Source organism: Hirundo rustica, chromosome 3 (assembly GCF_015227805.2).
Source record: "Hirundo rustica isolate bHirRus1 chromosome 3, bHirRus1.pri.v3, whole genome shotgun sequence".
In the NCBI taxonomy this organism is placed as follows: Eukaryota; Metazoa; Chordata; class Aves; order Passeriformes; family Hirundinidae; genus Hirundo; species Hirundo rustica.
Genome location: NC_053452.1, coordinates 57,344,102 through 57,365,452, shown reverse-complemented (window position 1 = coordinate 57,365,452; position 21,351 = coordinate 57,344,102). Strand labels below are relative to the sequence as shown.

Here is a 21,351-nt window from a genome sequence, read left to right as displayed (position 1 = left end):
CACAAAATTCTTTCCTGTCCTTGTCCTGTTAAGATATGCAGCATATTTCCCTTTCCTTGATCACAGATTCTCTACTGCTGTTCGCATTTTTCAGTAAAGCCTTTTTCTTCAATAACTGACATTCACTGGAAACGAGGAAATCTTGACATTTTATAAAATGAAAAATTGTAACAATCTAATTTTGAACGACTAGGAAATGATGAAAAAGTTAGCTGTTCTAGAAGGTAACTTGTATTTCCTGTAATCCCAAGAATAGTATCTTGCTGGAATTTATTTTTTACAAGGTTTACAAAATTGGAAGAGCTAATCTTCTAACAAGGATAACTAAACGGCAGTCTTAAAATCAGAGGCTTTTTTATTGTTGGATGGAACTCGCATTTGGTCACTAACTCATCTGTTCAGCTTTTGAGTCGCATTCTTTGAATTTTTGTTTATATCTTTATGGTTAAATTTTTAGGTTTATAGATTTACAGCGACACTTTACAAACATACAGGTCTTCAAGCATATTTTTTATTGTGAAAGAATTGAAAACAATCTTTGAAATGTGTTTACAGCTCGCTCAATTATCTTAAGAGCATATCCTTTAAAAAAAAAAAATTGCTTCCTCTCTACAAACAAACTACTAGAAGACTCAGCTTGAAGATGAAAATGATTCTGATAGTGGGAGGCTATTTTAAAACTTCAATAGATTTATTTTAAAATTTGATTGATTTTATTTTCTTTTAAGGTCTGGTGACTTACTAGAGTGGTTAGCAGGTTTAGTTATGTGCAGACAGAGGCTGAGATTTATGAACGTTTCCCATCTATTGGAAGGGTAGCTGATGCCGGGTTGCAAAGTTCAAGGCGTTACCCATTTCTCAGCACAGCCAAGGTTCCCGTCTAAACTTACCACTTCTGCTCCTGAGGGCGTGTTATCATGCCCACGACACGACTTTTCTTGAAAATGTGTTTCTGGTTCAGCTTCCTTGCTCCCGAGACTTTTCTATTTTGGTTCCCAGTGTCATGTGATCTCCCTGGCCACTGAGAGCCGTGCAGAGGGAATGGCAACAGCCTGCTGGGAGCAATGTAAGTCAGAAAAAAACTCTTGGATTTTGCAGTTTCTGTCCCTCACACTCAATTTTTAACGCTGCTTTGATCCTGAACCTTTGCTGGGCATGCCCAGTTATACCTAGGGAAATGCTTAGAAGTTGGGTGTTTTGGTTTGGATTTAATTTTTACTCTTTCAAACTCTGCTTTTCTCACTATGTTCCTTTTCCCCTGTGTCCTGCAGTGTCACTGAGAAGCTTAAAAAAAAACAACAGAAAGCAAGCCAAAGGCATAGCAAAAGTTGCCTAAAAGCTGTTTTAGGGTGAATATTTCAGGTGTAACAGTACTTTGTTTAATGTGTGCTATAGACAGTGTCGTAAATCCTGTGCTGCAGTTGCGAAAGAATGATGTGACCCCCCCTGTCCCGTCCTCCAGCCCTCAGTCAAAATCCTTCATGTAGGTAGAAAGACAATAGTAAATAATATAATCTGAAATCACGTGCTGGTGCCTTTACCAATTGGCTGAGACATAATGGGTAAAGGACTTATTTGAATTAGAGGGCAGTCACACCCAAGGCAGTGTATCGTTTTTCTGGTATGAATGAAGTGAAATACTGTATTTTGATCTCAGCTGATGCTGAGCAATGCTTGCAGCACACAATATTGAAACCATGTATTTAGTGAGATTTATCACCGGGGTGCTTCCTGGTACAAAGCGAGAGTCTGATCTTTCTATTTTTTAACACAGGCTCTGAACTCATTTGGTCAAATTCACTTGGTAATTACAGAGTATTTCTCTAACTGCATTTTTTTTTTTTCTTAGATAAATATGATTTTCCAAAAATCATTCTCCCCCACAGGTGGATATATGTATGTTTTACTTATTTTCTGCTTTGGGGGTTTTGGCTTTTGATTTAATTTGGTTTTCTTTCTTCCAAATTACACGTGTTTTCTTTGGAGTTTACTTTTAAATTTTGGAGTTATCATTTCAGTGTTGCTAGGCTTATTTTAAACTTGGATCCCTAAGTGATAAGCCTTGATACCATACAAAAGTTGGAGAATGAGTGTTTGGAAAAGGTGTAATGAAATAAGCTGGAATCTTTCTATTTCCCTTCATGGCCTATAGCCTGGACCTCCTATCACATCACTTGGAGGTACAGAGGCCATTACTGAACATTGCTTTATTGTCTTTGTATTTCTAATCTATACCCTAAAAACCAGGTAATAAATGAAGGACTGTTGGAAGACTTTCTTCTCTTTCCCCCTTGCCCAAATCAGTTCTGAACAGAGAAATTTCACATAATGGTTGCACTGAAGTAGAAAGAGCATGTGAGGTTTTCAGTTCAGTTCTCATCATCATGGGCACTGGAAAAAAAAAAAAATCACAAATTCTGTGTTGAATTATTGCACTGTCAGAAGAGCAACAGCATCTCTTTGTAAATATCTGACTCAGAAACTGAAAGCAACTGGAAAAAGCCATACTTATTATGAAAACTAGATGGAATTTACGAGCTAATCTTGGAGAACTTTTGTTTAAAAGTTTTTGTGGCTGCTTTTAATGACAAAGTAAAGCATGTGCAGGACTAAAGATGGTTTATAATCTAATGGACAAATGTTTTTCTTTAAATCATTATAAACAAAGCTCTAACCTAGTTGCCAATTTGCCCTCACCTCATGAGTTTGCATGGTACCAATGTGCAAATAATGGAAATTTTGAGATTGCAACTCAGAGCTGGATTTCCTATTGCGTCCTACAACATAATGCTCAGGCTTGTGAACAGAAGCCTAAGAATTGTGCCAATCTTGTGGTAACCAGAGAAATTGTAATAGGTAAAATATAATTAATTAAATTAGAAGATCTGTGTTATCACTTATTTTCTTTTTAATTTTTTATTATTTTCCCTACTGATTTATTTACTTAATTTGTGCTCATTGGTTGTCTTTGTTTCTGAAAAGGAACATAAGAACATATTAAAAAAAAAAGGGGGGGAGTGGGGTGGTGGACTGTAAAAACTTGGCTATGAGGACAGTCAAACGTGCACAGGTTTCCCAGAGAGGTTGTGGAGTCTCCATCACTGGAGATATTCCCAAGCGGACCCTGCCCTGACCTTGAGTAACCTGCTATGAGTGACCCTGCTTGAGCAGGGGGTTCTGATGCATGACAGGGACTCTGAGGTCCTCCCAAGCCAAGTGATCCCATTGGTCTCAAAATTCCCCTCAGCCATTTGGAGCCGTAGACAGCACTGCTATTCTGGGGAGGGATCAGAAGGCATGTATAGACTTTAATCTCAGACTGTCACCCTCATAGTTTAGACCTTGTCATTTTGCTACTTCAGTTATTAATCATTCATTTGGCATGATGGCCATGTTTGCCTTGCTGGCATTGCCCAACACACCCCTCCTGAAATGTCACTGCCCTGCAAGGGATATAAAGCAGCACTGTGAGCAGCTACTCCAAGGTACTTCAGGCAGCACTCTCTAATCCCATGTCTTTTGACTGCTGTCTCCTCAGGCACTGAGGAGACACTGATGAAAAAAGACTGATAAAAGAGTAAAAATTAATGGGAGTACTGTGGGAAAAGTGTAAGTAGAAAGTAAAGGGACAGAGCCAACATGGACTGAGTTCTTAACACCCATCTTGCTACTCTACTTGAATCTCCCTGTGGCATCTCCATAAACTGAGGAGGGGTTTTAGATTGCACAAGCTGTGTCAGGGTTTGTGGAAGGAGGGGAGGAAGAAGATCTCACAGGAGCTCTTGGAGGCTAATGAAAAACATAAAGCCCCAGTTCCATACACTGTATGCAGAGCTGTACTCTAGAGACCTAATGAGTGGTAGGTACAAGGGAACAGGAGATGGGAAATGGAAGTAGGAACACGGAGAAAAGAGAAAACAAAATTAAATTTTTTTATATATAGAAAAAGCAACATAAAATGCACATGAAAGGTGTAGACAGATATAATTTTAAATAAAAATGGCAAAAACTAATAGCTTGACTTGTGTTTTGGAAAGATTTTAAATCTCTTTCTGCTGTAATGCTGTAGGTGATGATTTTGCTTAAGGACTATTCATCTTGATGAGATTTGGAACAGTTGTCCTGAAAGCAATTGCCAACATAAATCCAAACAGGTGTGACTGTGAATAAATTCAGACTGGAGCTGGAAAAGTAGATGGGTTCAGCCTGCTATCAGAGGGGTAGGCTAGGACATGTTACTGTTTACAACAGGTCCAGGGAGTTGGCTACGGGAGGTGGAGGTTTGGTAGCAGGGATCACATTCAGTGACGCAGATGTCTATTTCCATTTCTGGCTAAATAATGTAATTGGAATTTAGGCAGTGATTTTTTTTTTTTCCCCCCCTGATGAAGGCACATTTTAAAAATATGACCATTTATTAATATATTATTCACTTTTATTTTTCTTCCTCTTTGGAGAATAATGCTATAGATAAATGGGAAATAAATTTGTGCAATGCTGCAATGGGTTGGCACAGTTTGGTTTTTAGTTAGGGAGGAATGTGGAGTGTTTTTCCCTGTTAGGACCTTGGAATTGTTTAGAAAGGACAGGGACCTATCAGAAGGCTAGTTTGGGGTATTGGCAGCTGTTTTGACCACCGAGAAAGTTAAATGCGACAGCGGGTAGTACCCATATAAACCCTGATTTCGTGCTGGTCAGCTGGACAGGTAACACCGAGTGGGGCCCTGCTGTTCCCCGCCTCCCCCTTTGCGGGGAGGAGCAGCCCCTGAGGCCTGGCCGGGCTCCATATGCTCCTGGAGAGGGAGGAGAGGTTGCAGCTTAACATCAACTACTTTGAAAAACCTCCCCGGAACCCCAGAACTGAGAGAGATCACCAATGGGCCCCTGATAACAGCTATGGGCCCATTTTGGGCTGAGGCCGCCTTGGTTGTCACCGAGGGGTGGACAGAGCTCTCCCCGCCTCTCCTCCAGTGATTTCCAGACTTTCCAGACAGAGAAAGAAAAGAGTGGAGGGAGGAAACCCAGCTGATGATCTGAGATGCAGTGGCAGAGAGGCTGCTGCCCAGGGCAGAAATCACATGGCCACTGCAGGCCTGGGCAGACATAACCCTTTCCTGGCAACATGAAGCTTCCAAGGCCTAACCCTTCCCTGAGAGAGAGAAGAAAGAGACGGAGTGGACGTAGAAAAGACACCGCATGAAGTCAGTGGAGCAAGAGTGATAGAACTGATAAAGATTATTAGAAAGAGGAATTGAGGATGTGGACATTTTTAACCAGACTTCTCTGGTTATGGAGAAATGGACTGTTTCTTGTAACATCTTAATGTTGTTTGGGGGAATAGTGGTTCTAATCAAATTAGGGATTGATATAATTGAGATTTAAGTGAGAATCTCAAAGCCCCTCACTCCTGGGGTAAAAGGAGGTCTCAGCCTTTGAGACGAAGATGATTTTAGAGAGAGTGATTTGAAGCCCATGGTTCCTGAGGTAAAAGGAGGTCTCTATTTCTTTTAAGATAGAGACAGTTTTAGAGATAGAAGAGAATCCTTGTTTTGTACTAGAAGAAGCATTCTTAAACAGTACCCCAGATACAGTGGGAGGCCCATGAGTAGCCAGGGGAAAGGCTGCTAATGGGTGGAACAGCACAATCTGCAAAAACTCCAGGTGGTTGCAGATTTGTGACATTGGGAGCCACAAGGCTGTTGTAGTCTTCTGGCGAGTGTCTCCATAAGGCTCTAGAGAGACTCCTCTCACAGAGTGCTGAAAGATTATTTTTAAATTATGAAATGGACTGAAAATCACAAGTTGTGTCTCTCTATGTTGTTTTGTAGGAAAGTTAACAGTTTGTAGGGGGAGGGAAGAGTGTTTTGAAGTTTCATTTTGGTTTTTGTTTTTTCAACTTTTCCATTCTTTTAGTGTGTGTTAATAAGACTATTTGCTTATTTTTAAGCTTAAGTCTGCTTTGCTTTCTCCTTATCTTCTCCCACAAAAAGAGAATGAACATTAAGACCACTACTCTAAAACTGGCAACCAGAGTTTAGCAAATGTGAAACCACTACAAATACCTTCTTGCAGATGGATATGAACAAGGGTGAAATATTCCTTTTTGTCAATCTTAGGGAAAATACCCACATTCCAGGGAGCGAGAAGCAGCTCAGTCTGGCAGCATTCAGTTGATGCTTGCATACTAGTCTGAGAAAGAAGACAATTATGGAGGAAAAAAAAATTAAATAATTACTTGATATTGAAAATTTTGCTAGATCTACAAGGTATATATGTTTTTGTGGCTATCATTTGTATATTTGAATATTTCTTTGGTCTGTAAAATGCCATTTTCTATATTGCACACCAGAAGTAATTTTATTTATAATTTCTCTATCCTATAATTTGGGATGTCAATATTTGCTTTTACTTTTTAAATAATTTCTGTTACAATTGCTTAGTGCAGACAAAAGAACAGAATCTTTTTGTTTAAGTATGTTCTAAAATCTAAATAGTAAAACTTGGTTAGTTTTTTAAAGTGGAAAAAAATATTTGATTTTGAAAAAATATTTTGGTGTTATTTTTCTGTATTTTTATTAATGCTCAAATAAAAATAATAGTTTTATTACAGTCTCCTTCAAGTACTAAAAATATAAGTTGTCTTGTGTTTGATTATTTTTAAAAACTGAATTGTTAAAGAATAATAATCTGCAATGAAACAAGGCTTTAATTATGTGTTTATGTTTCAGATATTTTGTTTTTCAAAGAGTCCATTTGCAGTTCCATATAGAGATACTAACTTTATATCTGTTCAGTTCTAAATAGCTTTCATTGACAATTTTCATGGCTTTCAATAGCACTGTGATTACGGGTTAGATCTGCCGAGATGCCTTGGATATTATCATAACTGTCAATGCAATCTTTGTATCACCTGTGGCAGCTAAACATAAACACCGTGAAGCCATAATTGGTCAGATACAAATTTGGGCAGTATTGTCAAATCACATGGTTTGAAATACAAACCAACAGAAAACTAAAATCTTCCTTATATTTTGTTCTTTGAAACTTGTTGGGTAACTTCTGTGTAACTGCCTATAGTTTTGCCTTCTATGTTCTTCAAGCAGAGATAAACTTGTTATGTCTTCAGAAATAAGGTAATTGAGATTTTGTTTCGCAGTTATACACTATTATACAGAATTTCACTGCTCATTTTATTGGCATCATCAATTCTGAGGTAATGCACTTAAATGGTGTTTGTGGGCTCACATTGCTATATGGCTGTAAATCGACAGCCTGCTTATTCATTCCAAAAGGCCATTTATCTCAGATTGTGCTGAGGCAAGTACATCGGTAACTGTTAGGTTGTGTTCCCACTATCCCAAGAAATCATTCAATTGCTGCTTGTATTGTCTTCCTCTGGCTTTGTCTGAAGGAACGTTATATATAGGGATGGATACCTTGCTTGGACACATTTGGATGTAAAAGCAACCCTGAAGTCCTAATTTCATGTACTCATTAGAAAGCTGGGTGCATTTCATAATATTTTTGTCCCAGCTAGTCTGATTGTTCTCCCTTGTCAACCTGAACTTTCTGTAATTTAAACTGGGCATATTTCTTGTGGAATTGTTTCTTGTCCTGCCGTGTGTTGATATATTCAGCTAAGAGCTGCTTTGCACCAAACAGAAGAGCCTTCCGGTGGTGTTTCTGTATTTCCTGGTGTACCAGTGCCATGACCACTGGTAGGGGGCAGGATGCTTGTTGTAACTTCCAGTCAGGCTGAACAAGACTTTGTGTCAGCCCTATGTCAGGCTTTGTTGTCACAGGGCCCTGTGTCAGGCTTTATTGTAGTCACCTGAACTCCAGCAGCCAGCCCACTGCTTACAATCAAAAGGTGTTGGCTGACAAGCTCTTAAATTCTAGCAGTACACTTCCTCAAAAACGATGGCTAAGAAACCCTTAGATTTTGTACGGTACACTTCACTGCGTTCTCAACGCCTACAGAAAACTTCTCAAAGGTGCTGGCTAAGATGTAACCAAAGGTGCTGGTTAGCCAGTCACAGCGCCGCTGCTGAACAGTGTTGGCTAAAAAGCCACAACACCCTTCCAAAGGCTTCCCACTCTCACAGCGAACTTCAGTATTGAGTAGAATATAATAGCCGTGCTTTGCCCATGGCAAAGCAAGGGAAGAGGGAAAGAAAGATAGAAAAAGGAGACAACAAGAGTATCAGCAGTCCTTAGGACCTGTGTTGGTCTACTACATGGATAGTCTGGAGCTGTTGAAAACAATGCGAGTGAAAGAGAGAGGTAAGAGAGAGCAAGGGGGCCTGATCCCCTTCTGTTCATTGTTCAACTGGTGCACACCTCTTAGTGTAAAATAGATTTTTCAGCCCTTTGAGTCCTCCTGCAGGAAGTGAGTTGAGCAGACTGAGCTCCAGTGTTAAGGTGAGCAGGAAGCTGGCTCAGCAGAGTGCTGCTTCATCTCTGCAGGACCCTTTCCTCTGATGGCATCTTTCCTCTCTTAACAGTGTCATGTTTGAGACAAAACACACTAGTGGCTGGTCCTAGGCACACAAGAGCTCACTCTTGCATAAGCATGGATGGACTTTAAAGCAGGAGGGCTTCAAAAGCACCATCTGAATGAAATTTTGTCATTACATGCACCACAGAAGTTCATAATTATTTCCTTAACACCTTATTTTTTGTGGGGTGGTCTTTTTCTTCATAAAGTGTTTGCTCTTGCTCCCTAGCACAGTTTGTATGCAAAGTATCCATTGCAAACAGTGGGAGAGCAAATGTAGGGAAAGAGGAATGTTGACACAAGTAACAGAAGATGACTTTCATAATTCCTTTTGGACTTTAACAACAAAAAAGAAGTCTTAAATATTGATTTGTTTTCTTCCTGTATTTATTTTCTCTTGAAACCTAGCAACATAAAGGATACACTTGTAGAAATACTTCTAAAAATAAAAGAGAGAAAGCTGAGTCAAGAGAGACTCAAGAAACTTCATGAACGACATGTCAAGTCAATTATGATATTTTTTCTTTTTAAAATAAGAATTGAGCACAAGCAACTAATCTTTTTTTCCCTCAGGGATTAAACTGAGGCAAATAAGACAAACTGTTCAGCAAATTTGATCTTTAGTAATTTAAAGGATTGAAAACTAGACAAAACATTGTACAACTCATCACATTCAAGGTAAAATTTTTGTCCTTGGGAAATGTGTACGAATTGAACCCATATCAGCTGCTTTGGCATTGCCAACCCTTCAACCCAACCTGTTACCGCTGTAAAACAAGCAGTTCTAGTAAATACTCGGCCAGTTTAGATCCTCCCACTTGGATATCCGGATTAGGGTAGGATGATGACTATTGTGTGCTGCTCTCCTGGCATGGCCTTCCTGGTGGGTTGGTTTCCAGACATTGGTGCCCATCCATGTGAATGTGTGGCAAAGTTGTGGTGAGACAGTGTCCTGGTGTCCTGGTTGGCATGCAGTGCCAGACATATGCCTCGAGACTGCCCAAAGAACCAGTATTGTGTCTCTGTGAGGACTCAGTCTTTGTTTGGTACACTTTTGGAGCAGAGTTTTCTGTTTAGTTTACCCTGAATGGAATTTGTTTTTTGCACATCCCAGCTGCTCTGTAATCCAAGCCAATGAAGGAAATCACTTTAAAACCTCACTACTTCTGTGAACAAAACTAGTAGCATAGACACAGGTTATTTTTATTAGCCAATTTCCTTCCCTATTCTAGCTAACTAACCTGTCACTAATTTGTCTCAGCCCTGAATCTGCTCTGACAAGACAAATAACTTCTTATGAAAGTCTGAACCTTACCAAAACATAATCAAAGGCAAAACCAGATATTTTGGATATAAGTGGAACATTCTTTCTCTTAAGAACACCCTTTAAAATTCAATCTCTTTTAAGTGATTTAAGACTCGTGTGTGATCCCAAGGCTTCTTGGACACACAGCAATTCACCTCTCTTGATCTAAAGAGGTGCTTGATGTTTAAGCAAAGACTTATTTCTACACAGGTAAGGCACTATGACTTGCTTCTGCATAGACAAAACTCACAGTGCATCTGATTCATGCTGGTAAGTTTTTGCTTTAGTATCATTTGTTGTATCCAGCCTAAGTTGGATGGCTAACCCAGTACTGAGCTGTCATAGCAACCAGATCATGTAATTTGTTCAGGGTGCTTATCTGCATTTATCCTAAAGCCCCGTTAGGCTGTTTTTCTTCTCATGGATAGGCTGATCTAGAGCTTCACTGTTCTGTCAGCTAAGAGGCTTGTAATTTCCATAGTAAATTTATTTGCAGTGCTAGCTTTCTTTCTTTGTCCAAATACCTCATAGGTGTTGATGTTTATGCCTAATATATTTATACAGAGTAATCAGCTTTCCTCTGATTTTGGTGTTCCTTAGTCTAAATGAGTTGAATTTTTAGTCATCATTTGTTTAGTATACTCTTTAGCCCTCAGATCTTTATTGGATTCCAGCTGCCATTTCATCCCAAATTTTATATTGTGAAATCCTTTTCCAACTCATTGCAGCTGGCCTGCTCACTCTTAACTACCCTAACATTAAAAAACCCTCAAACCCTTGCAAGTTATTTGTCAAGCCTTTTTTGTCTTGGCTTTTTGATTTTTTATTATTCAGTCTGCCAGAGTTTTATTTTGTCTTTTATTGTCCTCATTAAGACTACAACTTAAGAGGTTTTTTTGAAGGACTGCTTCAGATAATGTCTTACATTGGCAGTTAGCTGTTTTGGTTTTCCTTATATTTGCTCTGCATCACTCAATATATTCTGTGTACTACCTACAAATATTATGTCTTTCTTTGTCTTCTTGGTAGTTCCTTAATTGCAACTTCTTAATTTCCTGTTTTTTGCAGTGAAGCAGTATTTTAGGGGATTTGTTTGCTTTGCTTTCCCCTGCATAACTGCTTAATTGAAGGGCTTTATGACTGCTATTAAAAACTGGCTCTTTGGTAGCAAAATTCCAGATTATGAGGCCCTGTCAAATTAGTATTTTCTTATCTTGTGGGTTTATCTGCTCTCTGAAGCATTTAATAGCAGCTAAAGCTTTAATTTTGCAATCATGTACAACTTTGATATTTACTTGATTGTATGGGACCATTTTCTGTCTGTTGATATAGTTTGTCTCATCTCTGGCAAATACCTATTTGCCAGATACATATACTGTATTGCCAGTCACCAGCTCCAGCATAGTTGGAGAAATCAGGAATAGTGAAAAACTGTACTGAGTGTTCCCTTCCATGTTCTGCTCAGGGCAGATATGTTTGAATTTTCTGGCTTTTTAAGAGTACCATCAGTGAGTCTTTCTTCTTTCCCCCCTCCAGTCCTCTGCCCAAAATAGTGTCATGCAGCTGAATATCTTCTGTTGGTAAGGATGTTTTCTGACAGCTACATTTTGTTTCCTGCTATTCATTCTTAAGTTCTGTTGTATCGTGCATCTCCTGTGCTATTTTCTTTTTAATATGTTATATGCTGAAATGTGCTAGCTAAATGTGCCCTAGTGACTTCTTTATCAATTGCTAGTAAGTTTGTAGACTGGCTTAGATATTTTATTTTCTAATGCCTTGCAATCTAACAACATCTTTTTCACTGGTGTTGTGACCAAGTGACTGAATTTGATATGTTGGTATGGGTATTCTGCGCATTTGAAGAATACGTAGTTAAAATAAAGCTATCACCTTCTTGCACTTATGTGAAGGAAGAAGAAGAAGGCGCCGGAAAAGTCTCAGTGGAAGCAGGAAGTTCTGAGTGCAGTGATGCTTAGGTTTCTCACATCACTTTTTCTTGCAGTCCATTATGTTGTTCTTCTCTGGTCTCTGCTCTTGGCATCTGGTTGCTGTGAGGCTTTGTGGATCAGACTTTGGGAAACATCTCTGATGCAGAGTTTGCCTTACAGATAATTCCCCCCGAATGAGCACAGTCCCATTTTCAGAGCATCTGTCCTTTGACTGACGCTGCTGACTTCCTTTGTAGCACAACCTATAGAAGCTCTCCAAATATTTTTGAAATATAGCTGGTTGAGGAAAGCAGCTCTGCTTCAATACTTGATAGCAGTCTGATATCAGCATGGCATAGGTTTCCGATGGGTGATTACCTGTGCAGTTAAAAAGTGCTGTTCATTTCTGGTCTTTATCTGTGTATTCCCAGTAAGGAGGCATGTCAGTGATAAGCAGAGGCAAATGTGAGTTGCTCTTCTGTTTCTTCCTACTGAGCCACATTCCACCAGGATTATCAAAATCTATGGGCACAGGGTAGCATTGGCAGCTCCTGTCTGGCTGTCTACTAGTGCTGAAAATCTTTGTGAATCACTTCTCTTCAGGACAGAGTAGTGTGTCCAGCAAATGACTTGTTTCACACGCCTTCCTGCTCCCCACCCCCATACATGCTTTTATATTTAGCTGTAATGGAAATTATGTTGTTTTCCTGAAGGAAGGTTATAAAATATTCCATGCTGTATCCCTTGATTAAAAGCAGTATTTTTGTATTTATTATTCCAAGTACTGTATTTTCCTGTACATCTGGTTAGTAGTGTTATTCCTGCATTCATGACCCTGAAGAAAATATGAACAAAACGTGCGATAGAGAATGCTTGGTTGCTGATCCTTCTCCATTCATCATTGCATTTTTTAAGCACAGTAAACAGTTTTCTTTCATTTTAATATGTGGCAGGTTTTTTTGTTTCATATTTTTACAATTGTTGAGATGTTGTATCACATGCCTTACAGTAGGCAAAATATATTACACAATGCTATTGTTCCTACCAACCAAAAATCTTAAATTAATATTTACTGAGTGAATTTAAGAAGTATCACTTCTTATATTTATATTTATACACACTGTTATACAACCAATATAATGCTATTGGTTGATGTTATTTTATTAGCCTCTAATTCTAAATTAAAACCCTGATTTTCTGAACCAGAAAAGACTTACTGAATGCTGCTGTGGGTTTTTCTGCTTTACTGTTATTGAGAATACCATTTTCATTTTAAGAATTTTCTGATGTCAGTATTAGGATTTCTTTTGTTGTTTCCTAAATGTTTTAGGAAACAGCCTTCCCTGCCTGAACTGCTGCCTTATTTTTGTCTCAGTTTTAGTTTTTAATTACTATTTATTAATTGTTAAAATTCTATATTAAAATACTATTGTAATATATACTAATATATATTATATAAAATTTCATATTGAAATTACTATTTATTAGTTATTAAATTTTTAGAATTCCTGAAATGCTGCCTTTATAGCTGTTTTCATTCTATGAATATATTCTCTGCATATGTTTAATCCTGCCATTATCATTTGGCTATCTAAAATTTATTATCGCAAAACTGTTACTAAATTTATAATTTTCACTTGTTCATCTTTTAAACCAAAGGTGAACGAAGTTTTAATTTTTATTTTTTAATTTTCTGAACTCTGATATTTTTGTGAATTATATATTTTCCCAAGAGCCAGTAAAGTATGCTTGAAAAAATATCAAATACCAGTTATTATCTCTAGGCAAATGTTTGCTTTCAATTGATTTTAATCCTTGTTGCTTTCATGCCTGTGAAACTCTCCCTTTAAAATGTGAAAGGTTTTGTGTGTGTTCGTGTGTCTGTGTGTGTGTATATATATATATATATGATTTAGTCTTGATGCAATTACAACTTCTCGCAGTTTAGTTGTTATCAATTACATCCCTGTGATTGTAAACTTTTTTTGTTAAATTATTATCTCTTCTTCTTTTGTCAAATGATATGTAATTTCCCCAAGTTGTATCCAGCAATTTTTGGTTTGAGAAATTACTGTGTAAGATTTTTAGGGTATCCAAGTATTCTTTAACACTAAAAATTCAGAAGAAAGTGCCATGTAAAAAAGATGGCTCACATTCTATATTAAGTTTTGCTCTAGTCCTCTATCAAACTCTTTTATTCTTGCTTTGGTTATTATTGTTCTTTTATCTGATACTTTTCTTTCCTTGATTGTAAATTCATCTTTCAACATATTGCACTAACTTTATTTGTAGTGTGCTTCATATATTAAATAACATACTTAACATTAAGAACATAAGAGCTTTTCTGGATCTATGCCCTAGTTTCTGCTGCCTTCTTTTTTTTATGAGCCCTTTTATCTTGTGTTTTGCTTTCTCATAATTCATTCTTCTTTTTATATTGTTTCCTTGCCTTGTCTACACATCCCACAACTCTCATGCAATTTTCTTCCTTGGCTTCTCTTTTTCCCAGTCATCCTTTTTCAGTCTTTTACATCTCTACTCACAGTTAATAGTTCTAAAGAATGAGTTACATTATCAAGACTACTGTTCCTGACTCTATATTCATTTAATGTCATATTAGTATCAAAACAGCCTACTCTGAGAAAGTATCTGCTCTATTGAACATATATGTACCACTGGAACCATCAGGAATGCAGTCATTAACAACCTTTTCCCTCCCACTTTATTTCTCATATAACTTCTGGACTACAGTACTGGAATTCAGTAAACTGTGACTATGGTGACTGGTGACATTTTTTCAGCCTGTTCCCTTTGCCTTCGTGGAAGTGCTGGTACTGCCGTCTTAGAAAAAGCAGTCAGTGGTGACATGAAGAAATACTACAAATGAAATGAAGTGCTAATACAAAGTATTTCCACTGCTCTGCATTGTCTGTGTTTATAGATACTTGTAAAATCACTGATACTTGTAAACTTGAAACTGTGAACCTTATCCTGTCCGGTTAATGAGAACATTGACATGACTTCCTACTTGATGAAAACTTGCTTTGCTTCTATTCTTTCATTCTTTTCTATTCCTTCCTTCCTCCCATCCTCAGAGCTGTTCTGTTCATACTGAAATAACTGTTAAATTGAAACAGCAAGATAACTCACATCTAAGTTGCCTTCTAACTTTGAAGCACATTTGCCTGTTCTGGGTGTATATGATTGATGGTTTCAGCAATTTTCTTCATTATTGCTTGGCAACAAGAACAGGCAAGTTGATTTTCCATTCCGTTGATGGTATGTCATTGAAGGAACAACTTTCTTGTCTTAGTTAACCCAGATGTGTCACCCTATGAGGTAAAGAAACCTCCCATGTCTGTGTTATGTTTTGTGTTTGACCTGTGGGTCAGTTTATAAGGCAATGTGAAGCCTAAAGAGGACACCCTCCATCTTGATGAAGGGTTTCTTGATCTAACGGTAAGACTGAAGAATGTTAACATAGCAAATGCTTATGAAGAATACTTGAAGGAATGTTGCTTGTCTTTGGAGCCTTCTTTGTCCTGGAAGCAGGAGAAATGAAGGAAGAATTCACCACTGGCTGAGCTGAACTGCTCCCAGCGCTGCTGTAAAGATGAACTGGTGGTGCATGCTGTGGTCTGGCTCAGGCTGGAAGGCGGTACATTCAGCTGTGCTGCAAGATGTAATCCACAGGGCGCCATAGGCTGAAGCATTGCTAGTTGTGTTTCCACGCTACTTGCTTTCAAGAAGAAGTTGCCTGGTTACCAGGCAGTTGCCAATTACCACTCGATGCCTGGTTCAGAAGGAAACTTTGTTGGTGGACTTTCTACTGGCTGACAGTCACCACATTTTTTTTCCTCTTGCTTATTTCCTTCTTGTTGTTATTTGTTTTACTTTTTGCTTGCTCTCTATTGTTCAAACTTTACCTTCTTCACTGTCCCTCCATGTTCCCTGTACCATCTCAGGTGGTGACCAAGACTGCACTGTCTGTCCTGTGTGGTAGCTCCCTGAATGTGTGTCGTTCCCTGATTCCTTCCTAGATAGCCCTCGTCCCTCTTGCTGACAGGGTCTGCTGAAGGCAGAGACTGTTGAGAGGTCTCCTCAGATCCTGCAGCTAGCAGCTCTATCACATCCACAACTCTTGAGAGGGGCAGGAAGGTTTGCCTGTGTTGTCCTGAGAAGGGAGGAGAAACATAACCAGAAAAGTGACATCTAAAGATGTTGCAGAAGACTCTGACTATTTTCTCCATGTTGAATGGTTTAGGAAACTTTGATTAATTTCATGGTTCAAAAATGGTTTTGGTTGCAAAAGCGTTTTCAGACAGTACAGAAATCAAAAGCATAATTCAGATAAATCTGACAGCTTCCAATTTCTGCAGCTTCTTCTCACTTCAAAATAAGTCAAACTGCCACAAAAACTGTGAGGAAGAGGTGAATCACAAAGCTGCAGTTTTTGTAATTACCTTTGAAGTATCTTGTTTTTTTTCCCCTTTGGAGAACTGTTGCTTCCTTTGAGTCTGGAGAAATACCATGAAAAACTTAGATTTCATTCTTTCATGACTATATTAATGTGTGTGTGTATATATATACACACACACATATATATACACACATATGCATATATACATGTGTGTGCATACATACACATACACACTCTTATTAAAATATTCTTGTCTGTAATGATGATGCCATTAGCACAAACTAATGTCATGTATCAAGAAGTTAATTTTGAAGTGATGCTACTTGTCTCTGTCATCATTTGGGGATGGTACTTCCCAATTTAGGGCTCCCACTGAGACTCTCCAAACCATGTATTGCTTGCTTGTTCTCTCTGCTCCCCCCCCCCTTGGCAGGCTGGAGATGAGAATTGAGGATAGAAAAGGTAAGATCACAGGCTGAGATAAGAACAATTTACTGGAAACAGCAATGAGATAAGAAAGCAAACAGTAACAGCAACAGTACTAATAACAGAGGGTACAAGAAATGAATGATTCACAGGAGCTCCTTGACAATAGCCAGTACCTCACCACTCCTTCTGCTGTGCTGTGTTAATCCCAGAAGGCAGCCCTTCCCCTGTCTCTGGAAAAGCATGAGAGATCATACAGAATACCTCTGTGTCTCAGTCGTGTCACCTCCTGGCTGCTGCAAAAATTAAACCTCTCCTGGTTGGGACCAGGACAGGCTCTTACTCCGCTGCTGTCCCCTCATCATCTTTCCTATCAGACCTGAAACTCTATTTTGGTTTTGCTCTGAAAAGTATTGCTATACTCAAATTACATTGTTTCTCAAAGTCGCATTAATGTAGATCTCTGGGGTTTTGTTTGTTTGTTTTGTTTTAGGTTGATAAAGGGCTTCCCTGTCACCTTTCAATAGAATTTTTCCTGTGTATGAGTTAGGAAAACAGTAGACTTTTGTGCACTCATAAGCTTTTTCAGATTATTCTCGCATGGGTAGAGAAGAGGGTGTCGTCTTTTACCTGAATGGCTTTAAAAAAATTCAATAATAGTTTGTCTCTTGTAAAGATAGCTGGAGGCTGAATGTTGTTTGATATAAAGACCTGAAGTATTAATAAAATCTGTCAAAAGAGACACATACTTTTTTTATATATTTCTTACTTCAAAGTGAGCCTGCCACAATTGAAAAACTGGAAATGACAAGAATTAAACCAACCCTTAACTTGTAGGAGAGCTCCAGGAGAACATCTGGCTTAATCTCAACCAGACACAATCAGCCTTATAAACAGTGGTGGTTTATTAATTTCTTTGTATGAATTATAGTTTCATAATAGAGATATCCTTGAGATAGCAGGTGAAAGCATATTAAGGTCAGAAGCTTGCAAAAAAGATGCAAGTATTTAAGAAGGGGATAATTAGCAATTGGAAAATATGTAGTTCTCTAGGTGACTTTCAAGGAAAAGATTTCCTATTAGAAAATCCACTCAGACACACCAGTCATTGTGTTAGGGTATAGTTTATGGAAGGGAGCAGTGTTAAGGAAGAAGATAAATTGTCTGACTGAAGTACAGGACTAGGAAACGAATTTTCCTGGATCATTTTCACATGCACAGGTGAAAAAGCTTTGCATAGCTCTCGTTCTCTACTATTTGTTCTCTACTACTCTTGACCCATTGTCTGCTCACTCTAATTCTGACTCTGCTGATAATTTTGGGATTCCCAGGAGCCTTTCTCATTGTGATTTCTTAGGTAGATGGGGTAGTGTCAGATGGCTGTGATATGAAATTTATTAATGAATATTGACATATTTATTGGAATTTTCATGCTGGTAGTGCTTTGGTAATATGAAGCCTTGTTTGAAGTCTATTACTGGGCACATCTGTTCTATTGATAGCTACATCCTTGAATCTTTTAACATTATGTCTTCAACTTATTGTTTGCTTTAGAAGTCTGTCTACTTTTTAAAAGATTTCTAGTTCTTTGCAAAACAGCTTCTGTATCAATCTTCTCAGGTTAAAGCACCCTGTAGACACCTTGTGAATCTTTTTTATTTCCAGACATTTTTGCTTGGATTTTTTTCCCTTCTCCTCTCTTGCCCATTTGTTTGTCTGGGTACCCTTAGCAACATCTTTTACTTGGAAAAAAACACAATGCTTTCTGTAGTGTCACTGTGATTGAATCAGAAACAGAATTTACTTGCAAAGGATTTTAGTTTCACCATTCCTATTATTATCCTGAATTTATTATCCACTATTTAGTAGTGTGTGTCAGGGAGATCTACAGATTTCTAATCTGTTTTTTCCAATGCTGGTATTGCAACCTTATCTGGAATTAGGAAGTGGAATAGTCAGCTGTGTGTAGTAGGATCTCTGGAATAGATGAAGAAAGCATTCCCATTTATATTTTGTATAATTGCGTATTATGGGCTGCAATCTTCAGAGAAATCACTTTCCAGAGTTCCTGTGAAAATTTGTGTTCTCATTATGCTGCTGAGGAATTCTCTGTAAGAATTACAGTCTCAATTTTTGCACCAACACTCTTAATTCTGGAGGCCAGGGGGTGCTATAGGTATATGCATTATAATCTGTGTAGGTTTAGTAGTCAATATGAAGCCTGAATTCTGAGTGTGTTATTTCTTAAAAGAATTATTGTAGTGGCATATGTACGTGTGCCTGCACTGATTTCTAGTATAACTTGTATGTATGCGTCTTACTTGAGTGAGGTAATGTAAAAATGAAGCTCAGGCCTGGAAGTTTGGCTCTGGGAGATGATGGAACTTCCTTATACTATCATATTATGATTTCTTTTCTTAGGAGAAAGAACTTTCAGCATGGAATGAAATGGGGGAGAAATAGTTTATTTTCCAGGTAAATCTGACATTTAAAGGTATCTGTAAATAACAGATATGTATACCCTTATGTGTGCTTTGATGTTCTTTTCACAGTTGGAAGATTTTGAAAGAATAATTTTCTTAATCAAATCTTTAGTATATGAAATTTTTTTACATTTGAATATTGGGCAAGGTGAAATTATTTTAACTATGTATTCTCAGAATCATTTAGTTAATAAAACACCTGTTACTCCTTTCCTCTTGCTCTAACCGTTCACATATGCAGGCAGCTAGGAAGTGTGTGAGCCTAATAAGTTTTTCATAAAGTAATAACATAGCATACACAAATGTTCAAACAGCCTGAGTGCAAAGGAGACATCAGTAAGTTCACATAGAGCATGTCATATCTGTTTATATTTGTGTGTTAGAATTTTTGATAAACTAATAATTAATTAGCAGATGATTTCTAGGTCGCAAGATCTGGGCCAAATTTCTTTTATTTTTTCAAGAGTCCATTTTCCTGGAAGTGATTATTTGAGATTACAAAAATTAAATCCTGGTCCTCTGTGTTTCAAGAACCTTTTTATCATGATTTCCAATTTCCTTTTCTAGTATGCAATATTATTTTACTTACTGTTGAAATGCAGTACAGCTGATTTGAAAAGGTGGTCATTAAAATAATAACTTCTTTATTTCCCACTGCAAACAGTGCAGGACTAAATCCATATATCATTGCTGTCTTCAAGGCAGCTTATGAACATGTTCTGCAGACACATACAATACCTGCTAGCTTTGTGTGTATACAGTTGTGCTTGTTTATGTATTTACCCAGAGGCTTTCACAATTTTTTTTCTTCCCCAGGGGACTTTGTCAGATTTGTGTGTCTTTTTTTTGTGCATTTGAAAATCATTTCAGATGTGAAGGAATTTGGAGCTGACTTTATATTTTAAAAATAATAAAAATAAAAATTAGTTGCTAATACCTCTTTAAAAATTAATGGATTACACCCAAAAAGGCTGTGGGCATGGTTTATGAATGTTGTCATTGCATGAAAATAAGTGAGGCAGTGATTTCACTTTATGAACAATCTATTAACAATGTTGACTTGAGACATTCCAGTTGTCTTGCTGGTGATTCTCACAGGGTTATTGTCACCCCTTCTGCAGAGCAGACTTGCTGGCTGTTGAACTGTACCATAATCTAGATCAGGGAACAGATCTAAAAAACCACATAGTAGCTGTGAGAGTTGTGTGTATGTGTGCATTTTAGTCTTGGATCAGAAAACAGTGCAACCTACCAGCAGTACTTCTGATCCCATTGAAGTAGGCTTAGGTTTAGGAAGGAACTACTGGAAAATGGAAGACCAAGAACCCTGTAAAAGTCAGAAAATAAGATGGAAAGGAAATAGATTATCAAAATTTTGATAATCTATTTCCTTTTTTGCTTCCATTGGAGACTATGTGCCTGGAAGCATTGTCCAAATGCTTCTTGAACTCTGTCAGGCTTGGTGCTGTGACCACTTTCCTGGGTAGCCTGTTCTAGTGCCCATCCACCCTCTGGGTGAAGAACCTTTTACTGAATCCAACCTAAACCTCCCTTGACACAACTTCAGGCCATTCCCTTGGTCCCTCTGGTGACCACAGAGAAGAGATCAGTGCCTGCCCCTCCTCTTCCCCTCATGAGGAGGCTGTAACAGCAATGAGGTCACCCCTCAGTCTCCTCCAGGCCAAACCAACCAAGTGACCTAGGCCATCTTCTCCTCAAGGCCCTTCACCAGCTGGAGCCACTTCCAGGGTTGATTGGGAGTTGATAAATCTCATAGTAATGGTCCTCCAGCTCAGGGCACTGACACCTCCCCTTGGTGATCTCAGTTATTGGTGTCGACAACAGAGGCAAAGAATGCGTTAAACATCTCTGCCTTGTCCCTGTTTGTGAGGTGACCATGCTCATCCTGTAATGGGCCAATGTTATTTTTACACTGCCTGTTGCCATTAATATATTTGAAAACACTTTTTATTATCCCCCACAGGACACATGTGCTTTGGTGGCATGCATTTCCTCATTATGGTGTCAAGCACCATCTTTGTATTCTTCCAATGTCACCTGACCTTGCTTCCACTGGGCATACATATTCTTTATTTCGTCCTTATTTTCATGAGAAAATTTCTGTTCATCCAAGCTGGCCTTCTGCCCTCACCTGCTTGAATTCTTACATTGGGAATTGGCTGCTCCTGTGCCCTTGGGAGGTGATGTTTAAAATGTGACCAGCACTGATGGACCACAGCACCTGCAAAATCCATTTTTCCAGGGTTCATCCCACCAGGTTTCACTTATAT

At 38.3% G+C, this 21,351-nt stretch overlaps 1 protein-coding gene across 1 annotated transcript in view; it reads left to right on the top strand.

The window, feature by feature from the left end:
• The first annotated feature begins 1,031 nt into the window (after positions 1 to 1,031).
• ESR1 (estrogen receptor 1) overlaps positions 1,032 to 21,351 on the top strand; it is a 160,864-nt gene continuing 140,544 nt past the window's right edge. Inside the window, 1 exon segment of the mRNA XM_040059234.2 lies at positions 1,032 to 1,066. Coding sequence (XP_039915168.1) covers positions 1,042 to 1,066 — 25 coding nt within the window. The 5' untranslated portion in view covers positions 1,032 to 1,041.